Below are 14,257 nucleotides of genomic sequence, written 5' to 3'. Positions count from 1 at the left end.
AAGAGGCCTTCCAAAGCTAGAGGAAACTAGAGTTTATTTGGAATTGGGGGGGGGCGGGGGGGGCTTAAAAGAATCACTGATTCAGGCAGAGGCCCAGATAGTGTTCTGATTAGGAGACAAAGGCAAGGGGTATCTATGAGAAAGGGACAGGGAACAATTACATCCATAGACGGAAGGCGATGCGATTGTTTTTTTCAGTCCTGTAGTCATCGTAACTGCTTGTTATCCTTGTAAACAGTTGTTTGGGGCATAAGGTTGACTAGGCCCTGTTTTAACATTCAAAAGGCTTGAGACATTTATTATTTTTTGACAGCGGTCAGCACTCGGCCCCGCCCTTCAGGTGTCCTGTTAGCCGGCCGGATGTCAGAGCTTCCAGGTGCCCTCACACACGGCCCGGTACGTCTCCTGGGTCAGGGGCCGGAAGGCCCGGGCCTGGTTGTCCAGCACAAACAGCGGGTCCGCAATGGCGCCCACGTCGAAGCCTTCGCGCACCAGCCGGGACTTCACCAGCTTGAAGGTGCCCGTGACCTCCAGGGTGTCCTGCAGGGCAGGGACTGTGAGTCCGCCTGTGCCGCCCGCGGCCCGGACCTCCCCAGCGCGCCGCCCCGCTCACCTGCACGCGGACGAAGTGAGGGACGGCGTAGGCGGGGAGCCACGTGCGCGCGTGCTGGTACAGCCTCTGCCCGTCGAAGGCCCGGCCGGGGGCCAGCTGCACAGCGGCCATGCCCACCTTGCCCTCACACCCTGGGGGCACACGGGTCGCTGTGGCCGGCCCCCCTCGCAGCCCCCGCGGACCCTCGTCTGGCGCAGCCCAGCTCGCGGGCCGCCCCAGCCGCTCCCCACCGGGAACCTGGGGACGCAGAGCCCCGCCCCCGAGCGGCTGGAGGCTTAAAGGGAGGAACCTCGCACCTGGCACCGACACGCCGTAGACGTTCACCTGCTGCAGGAAGTCCACGAGCGACAGCACGCCCTCCACCTCCCTGGTGGACACGTTCTCACCCTTCCACCTGCGGGCGGAAGCGGCTGCTTTGGGACCACGCCCCTGGTCACGGGGGCCCCGCCTCTTGACCGCCATCCCCGCCCCGGGGCCCGGAAGTCCCGCCTCTTTAGTCGGCCCCTCTTTCCACCCGCAAGGGAGGCCGACTACTCCGCCCCCAGGTGCCCCGCCCAGGACCGGAAGGTGTCCCCGAGGCGGTCGTGGAAGTAGAGGAAGCCTTCGCGGTCCACGGACAGCACGTCCCCGGAATTGTAGTAGACGTCGTCCGGCCGCCGCACCTTCCGCACCAGCTTCCGTTCCGACAGCTCTCGGGGCCCGCGGTAGCCCAGGAAAGGGTTGCGGCCCAGCACCCGCGTCAGCAGGAGCCCGGGCTCCCCTGGGGCAGGAGGGGGGGGCGTGAACCGCGGACGAGAATCCCAGGAGCCTCCCAGCCCCCTGCTGGAGATTTCCAGCTCCCAGGGCCCTGCCAGAGAGAGACCCAGAGACAGACAGGGCGAGAGACAGACTCAAAGACACGGGGACACGGAGACAGAAGATGATACAGACGGAGCGAGAAGGTGGCTTGGGGAGCCCACTGAAAATAGGAAAAGGGCACCAAGGACGGACGAGGGACAGAGACAAATGGTGGCGGAAAGAAAGGGATGTGTCCAGGACCTTGCAAGGCCCAGGAGAGAAGACCCTAGCAGAAGGTCCAGGACAGGAAACTGACGTCTGGGAGGACGTGGCTTCCACAGAAAGCTCAAGAGAACAACTCCAGTGGACACCCAGACACAGCAGACAGGAGCTTGAGGCAGGGGAGCCCTACATAGCTGAGAGGCTGAGGGTCCCAGACCCTGGCCAGATGGGCGGGGGGCTTAGGGTTGGGGTGAGAACTGCAGGCACTACCAAAGATCACCAGCCTCAAGGCTTTGGGGAGTTTGTTCCAGGCAAGGAGGAGATGGGGTCTCTACCCTTCCCACACCAGGGAAGGTTCCCTGAGCCCCATACCTGGCCCCACAGGCACACAGAAGCCTGCTTTGTCTCTCACAGGCTCCGCAGCCTCCGTGTCAAACTGTACAAGCTCAAAGGGGGACAGCATCTGAGTGGAAGTGAGGAGGTGTCAGCAGAGGTCCTTGGCTTTCAGCTTTGATCAGGGTCACTGTCATGCCCAACCCACTCACTCGAAGGATGCAGCTTGTCTTGCCCACGGCCCCACAGTGCCCTGGATAGTTGACAAAGCCGGCGTTGCCTTCCGTGGAGCCGTAGATTTCAAAGATCCGAATGGGGCCAAAGCGTTGCTGGAAGGTCTCCCACACATCTGCCCGGAGTCCGTTGCCCATCGCCAGCCGGACTGTATGTTTCCTGTCCTCTTGTCGCTGCAGGGATGTCCCAAGGAAGGTTAGGAGGAGGTGACATCAGCCATGCCCAGGAACCCTTTCCTGGGAAACTATCTTGGGTCCTTACCTGAGGAGTTACCTGGAACGTGATGAGGGGTATATACCTAGGGGATCTACTAGGGGTTCTTACTTGGGAGTAGTTACCTGGCATCTGTACTTAGAAGGTTACCTGTAGATATTACCTAGGGTCCTCACCTGGAGGGATACCAAAGGTGACTGGGAAGGTTACCTGGGGGACTTTACCTGGAGGTAACCTAGGGCGTGATTTGAAGCTTCATCTTCAGGAGTTACCAGGGGGGCCTTCCTTGGGGGTTACATGGAGACTTTCCTTGAGGGCTTGCCTAGAGGCTTTATCTGGAGGGATACCTGGGTACCTTGCTTGGAGACAGTTACCTGGGGTAACTCACTGCTCTGTAAGGATGGGCTGGCTCACATCTAATGAGTTTTCCCTGAGCCACACTGTTCTAGGTACTTTGCATGTTTAATTCTCACATTAGCCCCTTGAGATGTTATCCCTGTTTTCCAAATGAGGAAACTGAGGCTAAGAGAGGTGAAGTCACCTGTTCAAGGAAGAAGCCATGATCCGAAACCTTGTGTGGGACTCATTATAATATGTGGTTCTTGTCTGGGATGTTTTACCTGAGGGATCTTACTTGAATCCTGTACCTGAATATACCTGAGACCTATACCTGGGAGACAGCTGGGGTTTTATACCTCAGGTGTTCACCATAGAGCCCTAACCTTAGCACCTCACCTGGGGAGTGTTACACAGGTACCGCAGGACCTCGCCCACATACTGGATCACAGTCACACCATGCTGCCGACAGTCATCCCAGAAGCAGGAGGCAGAGAACTTGGGGGCCAGGACACAGGTCGCTCCTAGGAGGCAGCAGAGGAAAGGGTTTCAGGTCATGCTTCCAAGCCACTGTGAAAAGCTGCTTTGATCTGTGCCCCCCCCCCCCAAACACAGGATGATACTAGGCTCATCTTGTCTCCCTGGCACAGCCAGGACTGCTTTCATCAGAGAAGCATAGGTGGGCCTGAGTTTGAATCCTATCTCCAGAATGTGTAGAAAGTTTGGTACCTGATACAAAGTGAGCACTGCTAAATAAGGGCTGTGAAAATTAATCATTCTTGATTATGATAAATGTTTTATGAATGTTTAGCTGAACAGATGGATAAGTAGGTAGATAGGTAGATGGAAAGGCGAGTGGATGGATGGATGGATGGATTTGAAGGATGCTCACATGGGTTAATGAATTTTAGGGGCTACTACATTCACTCCTTTTATGATCCCCACCTGTACAGCTAGCTGGCTCTGTAGAAGGCACTCTCCCTAACTCAACCCTAATCCTCAACAAAGTCCTGCACCCAAAAGGACAATTGCTGTGTGCTTGGTTAGTAGCAAGTGTGTCTTTGAGGCTGTATTTTTGACAGGAAGGTAAAATATAAAATGGGCAGGGCTCTTGAAAATGACAGCTTTGTTTGCAACCCCTAACAAAGTGCCTGATTCAGGAAAGGTCTTCAGAGCTAGTAAAACCAGGGGGAAGGTTGGTAGAGTTTTCCAATTAAAGCTCTCAGTTCATCTCAGGCTGTCTAATATAGAATAACATTTACGAGCTGCCTCCAACATGATGAATTAGGAAGCACAATGAACCCCACCAAGGTTCTTGCCAAGAATAATCGAACCCAAGGCCCTGGCTGGGTAGCTGAGTTGGTTAGAGCATCATCCCAGTACGCAAAGGTTGCAGGCTCGATCCCTGGTCAGGACACACAAGAATCAACCAGTAAGTGCATAAATGAGTGGAACAACAGATCTGTCTCTCTCAAAACGAACAAATAGAATAATTGAACTGGATCTAACAACATCTCTAGAGGGAATTTCCAGTCTAACAGGAAGCACTGGGGAAAGAGCAGCAGGGACCAAATAATGAGGAGACTGACTGCAAAAAGGCAATTCAGTAATTGGGGAAATTTGAACATGAAGTGGGAGTCAGATGATACTGGAGTTGTTGTCAGTTTCAGTCCTTGTATGTTAGAGATACTCCAATAGTTAGGAGCAAAAAGGTACAGTTCTAGGATTTGTTCTAAAATAATCCCGAGAGAGAGGAGTCCATATGAAATAAAACTGGCAACATGTTAACAATTGTTGAGGCCAGGTGAGTACATGTGAGACTTTATCAAACTATTTGCTCTGCTTTTGTGTACGTTTAAAATTGCCCATAAGAAAAAAACAAAAAAAACACTTTTGGTTAGAGCATCATCCTGATATGCCAAGGTTGTGGGTTTGAGCCCCAGTCAGAGCACATACAAGAAGCAGCAGATGAATGCCTAAATAAGTGGAACAACAAATCAGTCTTTCTCTCAATTCAATAAGTTAATTAATAAAAAGCATTTTAATAAAATATAGAAAAGAAGCAGAAGTGAGAGGTGATAAAAGAAACAACTACTTACAGCAAAGTGCTGATGTTGGCTGAAGCTGGGTAGTGGGTACATGAGAATTCATGTAGAAATTTTTATGTGTTTAAAAATTTTCAAGATAAAACTGAAGAAACAAAAACCGACTGTGGCGAGTCCCATGTGAATTCCTAGTCAGGTGTCCAGGAGGCAGCAGATGGAGGGCTTGGGGAGCACGGCCTCACTGGACAAGAGCTCCGTGAGTGACCCAACACGCTCTTGTCGCCGCCTGACCGCCACGCAGCCTTTAGGGACTAGCCCTTTGTCAAAGGTAAGAACCCAGGGAGCTGGAGAGGCCGAGGCCCGGGCGCCCGGGCACAGGAGCGGCCCCCAGCGACGCGCTCACCTAGCTCCAGGCAGCCGAGCACCCCGAGGACGAGCCCCATCACGTGGTGCAGGGGCAGGACCGTGTAGACCACGTCGGCGGCCGTGACCCCGCCCAGGGCCAGCATCCGGCTCATCTGCAGCACCCGCTCGTGCGTGAGGACCGCAGGCTTCGGGAGCCCTGCGGGGGGGGGGGGGCGAGGTCAGCGGGCGGGCGCCGCCGCCGTGGCCAGAGCCGCACGGTCCTCAGAGGCTGGTCAAGTGTGAGGATTTGTGGGTAGATCAAGGAGGTCGGGCCGGGCCGCGGGTTCAGAGGTTGAATTCCGAAGCCCTGTTAGGGTTTCAGTGGCTGTTTGCTAGGAAAAGGCAAGGCCCTGGCGCCGGCCACTCAAGTGGCGCTCGGGCAGCGTCCAGGCAGATGCTCGGTGGAAGCGCAGTGCGGGTGCTGGAGGTCAGGCTTGGGGCAGGTCAGTGTGAGGGTTCAGAGGTCGGGGCTAGGGCCGCTGGGTGTCCTCACCGGTGGTCCCTGAGGTGTAGATAAACAGGGCAGGGCTCTTCCCTGTGACGGCCGCGCGCAGGTCCGCAGGCACGGGGTCCGGGGGCGCGGCTTCGAGGGCGGGGCCCAGCGCCCGCACCCCCGGCGTCGGGGAGCGGAGGCCGAGGTAGAAGCAGCGGACGTCCTCCGCCTGCAGCTTGGGAAGGGCCTCCTCCAGGCTCTCCCGGAGGTCTGCAGGGATGACCAGAGGAGGGACTGAGGCAAGGCCCACCTTCGAGGTCACACGGGGCGACCCGAGACCCAGAGGTGGGGGAGGAGCCCACTGCCGGCCTCAAAGGGTGCAGCCAGCAGACGGAGCTTCTGCGCCTCCCGTAAAGAATCCCACCGTCAGTGTTGCTCGGCGAAAAGGGTTGAAGGGGGGGGACACCTCTGGTGCCCTCAGAATTGCTCCCAGCCGGCGGAGGGAGCGGGGAGACGGGAGCTCCTTGCCCAGCCCCCACCGGGACCCCCTCCACGTCTGCCCAGGCCCAAGTGCCCTTCGGCCCCCGCTGGCCTCTGGGGCCCTCACCTGGGTCCACCACCAGCACCCGAGCTCCGGAGCTCAGCACCGAGTGCACCAAGGGCGCGCCGCGAATGTGCGGGTTTATCCAGGCCACCGGGCAGCCCAGCTTGGCCAGCCCCAGCCACAGGCCCAGCGCGGGAACGGCCTGCGGCGCCAGCATCAGGAGGGCGGCGGGCTCCCTGACGCCCCGGCCCGCGGGGTCGACCAGCTCCGTCTTCAGGGCCCACGCCGCCCGGCAGGCCTGCGCGTCCAGCTCCCCGTAGGTGACCGAGCGGCCCCCGGGGCCCGTCCACACCAAGGGCGCGCGGCCCGGCTGCGCCCGAGCCCGCCGCTCAAAGGCGTCCACGAAGGAGTCGGGCGGCTGGCGGCTCAGGCGCGCCTTGATGTCCAGGCCCAAGCGAAGGATCCGGACGACGAAGGCCACGTCCGCGGGCAGCCAGCGCAGCCCCGGGGGCGGCCGTGCGGGCAGCAGAGCCAGCGCGAGGGCCGCGGCCGCTAGGCTCAGCCAGTGCGGCGTCCAGGGGGCGAGCCAGGGCCGCGCCAGCACCGCCAGGCCCGCCAGCGCGCAGCAGGCGGCATCCCCCAGGAGCCAGCGCAGAGCCGGGGCCGCGGCCGCAGGCCACGCGGGCCGCCCCAGGCGCAGCAGCAGCAGCAGCAGCAGCAGCAGCGACAGGCGGGCCCGGGCGCCCATCGCGCCAGCTCCGTCCTCCGAGAACTGCCCGCGGACCGCTCACCAGCGACAGGCTGACGCCTCGACCTCTGGCCCCTGGCGATGGCCCAGGTGGGTATTGACAGCCCCAGGACTCTGCCCCCAGGCCTTCTTTTTATTTTTGTTACAATTGACATTCAATATTAGATTAGTTTCAGGTGTACAGCGCAGTGGTTGGGCACTTATATACCTTAGGAGGTGGCCCCTCCTTAAACCTAGTACCCAGCTATTCCAATATTGACTATATGCCCTATACTGTACTTCACATCTCCCTATTTTGTCACTGACAATTGTCACTGTTAGGGGGATTTGCCAAGTGTGAGGCTTGTTGAGAGTTAATAACAGATTTATTGAAAACCACCTGGGTGCCGGTGGGGTGAGGCTCGATGGGCAGTCACCACCCCCGAGGAGGTAGAGCATTTTTTATAGGGCTTAGTCCCACCGGAGGCGGAGCGGGGAGTGGGGGTTGGGTAAAGAATTCAGTCTTGTTTGTGCCTGGAATCGGGTACAGGTGTTCTCACTGGTCGCTTGTGGTTTGGCAGGGCTTGTGCTCACGGGATGGTTTGTAGGTTGCCAAGTTCCTGCTTCTGTGACTGCTCATCCCAAGATGGGAGTTTTGGACTCGTGTGGCCAGAGACCTTAATAGTTACTTCTTAAGCCCTTCACCTTTTTCACCCAGCCCCCAACTCTGTCCCCAGCCTGTCTTGCCCCTGCCTGTTTGTTTAGCTCTGCCTGGCACTCTGTGGCCCCTCTGCCTCTGTGGACACCTGCTGTGGACCAGGCACCTGGGAAACAGGCCAGGGCCACAGAGTCAGCAGGGCCAGTGGGCTTCAAGCACAGCCTGCTGCTCTTCACACCTCACCTGCAGGTTCTCCAGCAACATCCACTTAATCCTCAGGGATGTGGGGCTTGGCCTGACTGAGGCTCTAGCCAGGTTTACAGTAGGTGCTCAGTAAATACTGAAAGGAATACCTGCAGTGTCTGAATTCAAATCCAGCTCTGACCCCCCCCACACACCCTTGGCGTCAGTGGGGATCATAGGCATGGTGGGACCCTCGCCTCTGGCAGGCAGTCACAGGGGAAGCTCAGAGGCGCTGCCATTGGCCCAGGAGCTGGCAGGTCCTGCTGAGGCACCATCCTCCAGGTCAAACCTGCCCCGAGTTCTTAGGGCAGGACGCCCAGTGCGCTGGAGACAGGAGAGGGGCACCTCCCTCTGGGGTGCCAGCCAAACTAATGCAGGGCTTGGTGACACCAGCTCACCACCACCAGTTTTGTGTTTTTTGGATCCTCACCCGAGGATATTTTTTCCATTGTTTTTCAGAGTGGAAGGGAGACAGAGAGCTCAACTTTCCAGTTTGGGCCCATGGGCCAGTCCTTTATTACACAGTCTGTGATGGGTCCATCTGAGCGACCCCTTAGGTGCTAGATGAGGGGTGGCTTGGGGTGGGCGCCAGGGATCTCGCCCAGCCTGACACCGGAGGAGGGAAGCAGCCCTAGACCCCACCCCACTGGGAAGGCTGCGGTGTGTGAATCGGAATTGGAGCCACGAGTCTTGAGCCCTGCCCCAAGTCTGATGATCCAGTTCTCAGGGGTGGTCGGGTCCCTGGCCAGCCCCAGGTCGCCACTACTTGGAAGGGTCTGAGTATGTGGGGGTTTGGCCCTGGTCGGTGGAGCACGGGTAGTACCTGCTCCGGGGTCAACGTGGTGGTCTGGTTGTGGTCAGGGTACCGTGGTGGTTTGGCCCGGCTGGTGGGGATGTTAGGGGTCCTGCCGTGGGCATGGCTTAGCCCCACTGACTGAGACCCCCACAAAGGCCGTGACGGACCGTGGAGGCGTGGTCAAACCCACAGAGAGCCTGGCTCGGATCAGGGCGCAGGGTGTGCAGCCAGGTGGCGCTCCAGCAGCGTGCGGTGCGAGAAGACCTTGCCGCAGGCTGGGCAGGGCGCGCGCTCAGGCCGGTGCGTGCGCATGTGCACGTTGAGTGAGCTCTTTTGTGTGAAGCGCTTGGCGCACACAGCGCACTGGAAGGCGCGCACGCCCGTATGCGTGACCATGTGCTTCAGCAGGTAGTCGCGCAGCGAGAAAGATCGCCAGCACACAGCGCACTGGTGGGGCTTCTCCCCTGTGGGCCACAAGGGACACGTGTGTCAGCTGGAGACTCCCAGCACCTTTGCCCAGCAGGGATTTCCCTCCCCTCCGGGAACAATCATCACCCCGGAATTCCCGTGCCGGGCAGGGAAATTCCGGGACCACCCTTCACTCCCCAACCATACTGCCTTAAAGGGACCCCCACATATGGCCTGGTACATCCCCTTCCCTCTGCCCAGCTGGGACACCCCTCTCCCAGACCCTTACCATCACACCAGGATACCACTGACTGTCAAGGGCATTGTTGCTCAATGGGACTGGCCTCTCAGGTGTCCCGTGCCCACATCAAGGGACCTCCTCTCCACCCATTCCTACCATGCCCTCAGAGGATTCTGAACTCTCTGATCTCTGGCCACTGTTCTGGGGACAGTCTAGCAAGGCCCAGCACCCTTACACTGGAAGAAACCTGGGCATACCTACCCCCTTTCTGCTGGAACCCTGGTTGCCCAGACCCCAACCTGCTGGCCACTATGATGTCCCGGGGGTGACAGAGCAGGCTGACCCCCTCACATGGATCAGAGAAGAGGAGGTAGGCTGTGTTTTGGCACTTAGAGTCATTCGGTATAAACAAAGAGGCTTTCTTAGCAGCAGGTGGCTGCAGGGCAGTGCCTAGGAGGGGGTTCTCCCAAACCAACCCGGCTAATGCCACACAAAGTTGGCACATCTTGGCTGGTACTACCTTGGGGCGCCTGCCCTCTCCCTTTCCTCCCCAAGGCAGCCAGGTGGAGATTTTAAACTGTAAATCACATCTCAGATCTCATATCCCATCTCAGAACATTGATGCCTTCCCCACCATTCACAGTGAAATCCCAATTTCCTGGCCCAGGAGAGCTCCCAGGCCACTCCCACTGGCATTCCAGACAAATCTCTGCTTTTCTCCTGTTTTTAACCCTCACCCCAGGGTATTTTGTTCATTGCTTTTCAGAGAGAGAGGAAGGGAGAGGGAGAGAGGAACACCAATGTGAGATACGTCGATTGGTTGCCTCCTGCCCCATTGAACCTGCAACCAAGGTACATGTCCTTGGCCAAAATCAAACCCAGGACCCTTCAGTCCATGGGCTGATGCTCTAACCACTGAGGCAAACCAGCCAGGGAAAATCTTTGCTTTTCTTAACATCAAGCTCGGCCTTTGGCATTCCACACCCTGGGGAGCAGCTGCACCATCCCTGCGACACTCATGACCAGCCAGCGGCCACCTTGGACCCTCGCTCCACAATCCCCACACTCCTTACTTCTCCCCCAGCCGCTTTGGAGCCACTTCCCTGACATGCTGAGGTCGAAAAGGACCTCCCTGCAGCCTTGGGGAGCTCTGTGTCGCTCCTCCAGCCCTGACCAGGCCACCTCTCTGCCTGCTTCCCACACTTTCCCAAGGCATGCGAACCCACCCTCTCTTACATACAGTCACAGTCACTGGACCCAGCAAAGTTCGGGCAGCACTGCTCCCCACCCTGGCCGTGCCCCCCCCCCCCAAGTTCCACCCCTGCTGCCCATCCCCAGCTTCAGCTTGGTTCTACTGCCAGTTTCTAAAGGCTTTGGGTAGGTTCCTGCTCCACAACCCAGCCTTTGGATACACCCCACCCACCAAAGCCTGATAAAGGACCGGCAAGGGTGCCTGCTGCCCACACACGGAGCACTTGGGGGCTCAATTTCCAGGTTCCTCTGGAGTCACCAAAGAGCAACAGAGCCGTGCCACCGCCTGCCCAGTACCCAATCCTGCCTCAAGTTTGAATTTCCAATGACCCGCAGGCTGAGACCCGCCCTGGCTCACCGGAGTGGATGAACATGTGCTTGGTGTAGTTTTTCCGCGAGCTGAACGTCTTGCGGCAGTGACTGCACTCATAGGCAGGTGGCTCGGAACCCGCGGCGCGAGCGGGGGGAACCAAAGGGGCCGGGGCGGGAGCGGCAGGGGCGGCCGGGGCCTCCCCCAGAGTCGCGCTGGGGACTGCCTCTGGCTGGAGCGCTGGGTAGAAGGCGGTTGGGGGTACAGGGGCTGACCCTGAGGGTGCCGGAGGGGGCTGTGCTGGTGGCCCTGGAGCGCCCAGATGAAAGGGGAAAAGGGCTACAGGCGGCCCTGGGGTCTTCACGGCAGGTGGGCGGGGTCCGGACAGGACGCAGTCAGGTGGGGACGGGGCCTCTGGGGGACAGCCTTCCGCGGCTGTGCTGTCCTCCTCTTGCCACGCGGAGACATAGCTGTCCGCGAACGCGTCCTCAGCCGCCGAAGGCCCCCGAAGGAAGTCCCTCCCAGCGCCGTAGTCCGAGAGGCCGGCGGGCGCAGGGGGCTCCTCGCGCACGCTGTCAGCCGCCGTGGCCAGGAAGCCCGCACTGCAGTCAGGAAAGGAAGGGGGCGCCTGGCCCTCGCCTGGGCCACCGCCCTCCCCGTCCTCCCCATCGGTCTCCTCTTCGGTCTCCTCCTCCTCGTCGTCACCGCCCTCCTCTGGGGCCGCAGGCAGGGCGGGGTCAGCGACGGGCCCCTCCGCTTTGGCTGGCACGGGGGGCGCCGGCAGCTGCAGGCGCGCGGGCTGGCGCTGCTTGCGGGAATGCGCCGCGCCGGGATGGCCCAGGGGGCGCGCGGCCAGCAAGTGGCGCAGGCGGTGGCGCAGCTGCGCGGGCGCGAGCGGCGGGGGCACGGGCGTGGGCAGGGGCAGGGGCGCGGGGGTGCCTGGGGCAGGGGCGCGGGCGCGCGCGATGATCTGCGTGCACTCGTCTATGACCGTCTGGATGCGCAGCACGGACGCGGCCGTGAGCACCTGCAGGGCTTCGCCCTGCGCCACCACCAGCGAGCCGCTGTAGAGGAACTCCACGAGCTGGCGCACCGTCTGCGCGGGCACCACCGGCGGCACGCGGATCTCGGAGTGGCCGAGCAGCAACTTGTCCTGGAAGAAGGGTGAGCCCGCAGCCAACACACAGCGGTGTGCGCGCAGCGAAGCCTCGCGGATGCGCACCGTCACGTCGCAGAAGTGCCCACCCAGCCGCTGCCCATTGAGGGTCTCAAGCAGCGAACGGGAGAAGTTCTGCAGGTGGATGTGATGCACCGCCTCCGCCGCCGCCATCTACACCGAACGAGGGGGGTGAAGGGGAGGTCAGCCAGGGACGCCCCTCGACCCTAGTGTCCCTGTCCCTTCAGCCTTTGTCGCAGGACAGGGCCCAAGGGCGAATCTCAGCCCTCCCCAACGGACCCTTGCGGCACTCCGCCCAGCACACAGGACTCAGCGTGACCTCCCGCTACACACTCCACACCCTCCAGGACTTCTGCGTGTCTAGCCATCTCCGCAGTTCCCTGCAGACCGCTGGGAGAGGGGCAGGGTTATCAAAGTACCTGCTGCCTCCCCACCAGTGCTGCTCACTATCCAGGGGAGGATCCAGGGCTGGCTTCTCTGTCTTGGCCCACCCCCCCATCCTTCCCCCAAATCCAATACCTATCAACCTTCCCCACACACCCCTCTAGGGGGCAGCCCTGTGAAGAAGAGGGCAGAGACCAGCATCCACAACTGGCTCACTGCTCACCCCTACAGCAGCAACTCCCTCCACTCCTGGCATCCTTTAGGTCTGCTCCTGCCACACAGCCCAACCTTAGAACATCCAAGGCCCTGTGCACACCCGTTCTGCTGCCTCAGAACCGGGTTGTTAACCAGTGTACACGGAGGTCTTCACAGGGTGGGGTGGCACAACGTGTACCCTGGACTAAGCGATCAGGAGTGTGCATAGTCACAAAGGATTCAGAGTAGGTTGGACATTAGCCTGGCAGGTGCCCCACGAGAAGAAAACACGTGGTTTCTGGCACACTCCATGGTGCTTCTTGGAATATGGATGGGGCCTGTGGGCACAGAGAGGGGATCTGTGTGGCCTGCACAGGGGTGTGTGACTGGGCGGGTGCAAGTGGAGCATGGCTGAGCAACCCGGATGCTTGTCAAACTGTAACCTCATAATCCCAGCATTTCCCACTCCTGGGCACCAGAAAGAGGGGTTATCACCCCCCAAGGGACTCTGGGAATCTGAGAAGCTCTGCTAGCTAGTTCACCACCAACTAGGCTCCATGCTCACTCAGCCTCAGTTTCTCCTCTATCAAACACGAATGGGATACCTGGCTCATCCCACACGCAGGCCACACATTTCCAGTCTAGGGTCGGAGAGTCGGGACCAAGCCCCACAGCCCCAGAGTGAGGCCTGCCTTAACCCTCAGGGCCTACTGAGGTCTCAGACTCACCCCCGCTGGCTCTTTAAGTCCAAACTAACTTTGCTGGAACCAAAGCCCCCACCCCGTTCCTGTACGCCCCACATCTGACCCCTCAGATCACTTCATACACCTCCACTGCCCTCCACACCGCTGGCTTGGGCTGATGCAGTGACCTCCCCTGGTCCCCCACCTCCCGGTCTATTCCCCGGGCGACAGCCAGAGGGAGCCTGTTCACTCCTAACGCGGGGGACCCTCCTCTGGTCAAAGACCACCGAGGAAGAATTCTTGGCAATGCCTCCAACAAGCCGAGTCTGCACGTGCCGTTGCCTCTGCCAAAAGCATCCCTCCGCTTCCATTCCCCCGGGATCTGAAGGACTTCAACTGTGCGACGAGGGGTTGGGGCAGAAACCCGTGTATCAACCCGCTGGGTATCCGCCCCTCCTTTCCCGATCCACCCGCGCCCTGCTCCCGGACAGGCCCCGACTCCTCGGTCCAGAGGCGGCAGGGCCTTCCGGGCGCCTCGGAACAAAGGCCGCCTGAGGACGCCCCCCCCAGGCCCTCCCTCCCGGCCCGCACCGCGTTCCCGCCGCCACGCCTGTGCCCGCGCCACACACGGAGCCCGACCGCCCTCTCCCGCGCTCGGCGCCGCGGCGCACACCCTACCCTGAGCCCAGAGCCCCTCCGGTCCGCGCCGGCTGCACCCGCAGCAGCCCGCCCCGACCCGGGTCTCCTGCGTGCGCGCCCCGCCCGCGTCCCGCAGCGCCCCCTCACGTCCGCAGGGGGCGTTCCAAGCCTACCGCAGGGGCCCCGCCCTTCGCGCGCCGCGGCCTCCCGCGGGCCCTGCGGCAGGAGGCTGCCGGCCCGACTCCACGTCCTGCTGCTCCTCCGGCGCCGGGCGCTGCCGTGGCCGCCTCGGGCTTACCATCGCCGAGGCCGCACTTCCGGGCCGCGACTTGGGCGGAACCGAAGTCGGCAGCCGCTGCGGCGCTGGGAAGCGCTAGACTGGAGCACGTT

The 14,257-nt window shown here is 60.3% G+C and overlaps 2 protein-coding genes across 4 annotated transcripts; both read right to left on the bottom strand.

Annotated features, from left to right (window-relative positions):
• Nucleotides 1-17: 17 nt before the first annotated feature.
• SLC27A5 (solute carrier family 27 member 5) lies at nucleotides 18-6,923 on the bottom strand. The gene is made up of 10 exons (XM_081119857.1): nucleotides 6,219-6,923; nucleotides 5,672-5,881; nucleotides 5,177-5,335; nucleotides 3,128-3,252; nucleotides 2,158-2,352; nucleotides 1,985-2,075; nucleotides 1,175-1,373; nucleotides 910-1,007; nucleotides 614-744; nucleotides 18-540 (listed from the first exon to the last, which is right to left on the bottom strand). The coding sequence occupies exons 1-10, from the start codon at nucleotides 6,901-6,903 to the stop codon at nucleotides 364-366; spliced, it is 2,070 nt and encodes a 689-aa protein (XP_080975983.1). The 5' UTR covers nucleotides 6,904-6,923; the 3' UTR covers nucleotides 18-363.
• Nucleotides 6,924-8,268: 1,345 nt separating this feature from the next.
• ZBTB45 (zinc finger and BTB domain containing 45) lies at nucleotides 8,269-14,254 on the bottom strand. 3 transcript variants are annotated; one of them, XM_081119886.1, is made up of 3 exons: nucleotides 14,166-14,254; nucleotides 10,838-12,119; nucleotides 8,269-9,043 (listed from the first exon to the last, which is right to left on the bottom strand). In XM_081119886.1, the coding sequence occupies exons 1-3, from the start codon at nucleotides 14,166-14,168 to the stop codon at nucleotides 8,787-8,789; spliced, it is 1,542 nt and encodes a 513-aa protein (XP_080976012.1). In that variant the 5' UTR covers nucleotides 14,169-14,254; the 3' UTR covers nucleotides 8,269-8,786. The 3 variants fall into 3 exon arrangements, with proteins under 3 accessions (XP_080976012.1, XP_080976011.1, XP_080976013.1); XM_081119885.1 differs by having other exon boundaries at nucleotides 14,041-14,173; XM_081119887.1 differs by lacking the exon at nucleotides 14,166-14,254 and adding an exon at nucleotides 13,907-13,988.
• Between the last annotated feature and the right edge of the window lie 3 nt (nucleotides 14,255-14,257).

This window comes from Miniopterus schreibersii (assembly GCF_964146895.1).
Source record: "Miniopterus schreibersii genome assembly, chromosome: 18".
NCBI lineage: Eukaryota > Metazoa > Chordata > Mammalia > Chiroptera > Miniopteridae > Miniopterus > Miniopterus schreibersii.
Note: the sequence above shows the minus strand (reverse complement) of the source record. Positions and strands in the feature narration are given on the sequence as shown.

Bases quoted from the DNA above. Each gene is read 5' to 3' on its own strand.
- SLC27A5 (XM_081119857.1), bottom strand. From the start codon at position 6,903: ATGGGCGCCCGGGCCCGCCTGTCGCTGCTGCTGCTGCTGCTGCTGCTG. The intron at 2,076-2,157 runs GTGAGTGGGTTG...ACTTCCACTCAG, and splicing joins AGACAAGCTGCATCCTTCGA to ATGCTGTCCCCCTTTGAGCT. The intron at 541-613 runs GTGAGCGGGGCG...CCTGCCCTGCAG, and splicing joins CTCACTTCGTCCGCGTGCAG to GACACCCTGGAGGTCACGGG.
- ZBTB45 (XM_081119886.1), bottom strand. The intron at 9,044-10,837 runs GTGAGCCAGGGC...TGTGGCCCACAG, and splicing joins GCACATGTTCATCCACTCCG to GGGAGAAGCCCCACCAGTGC.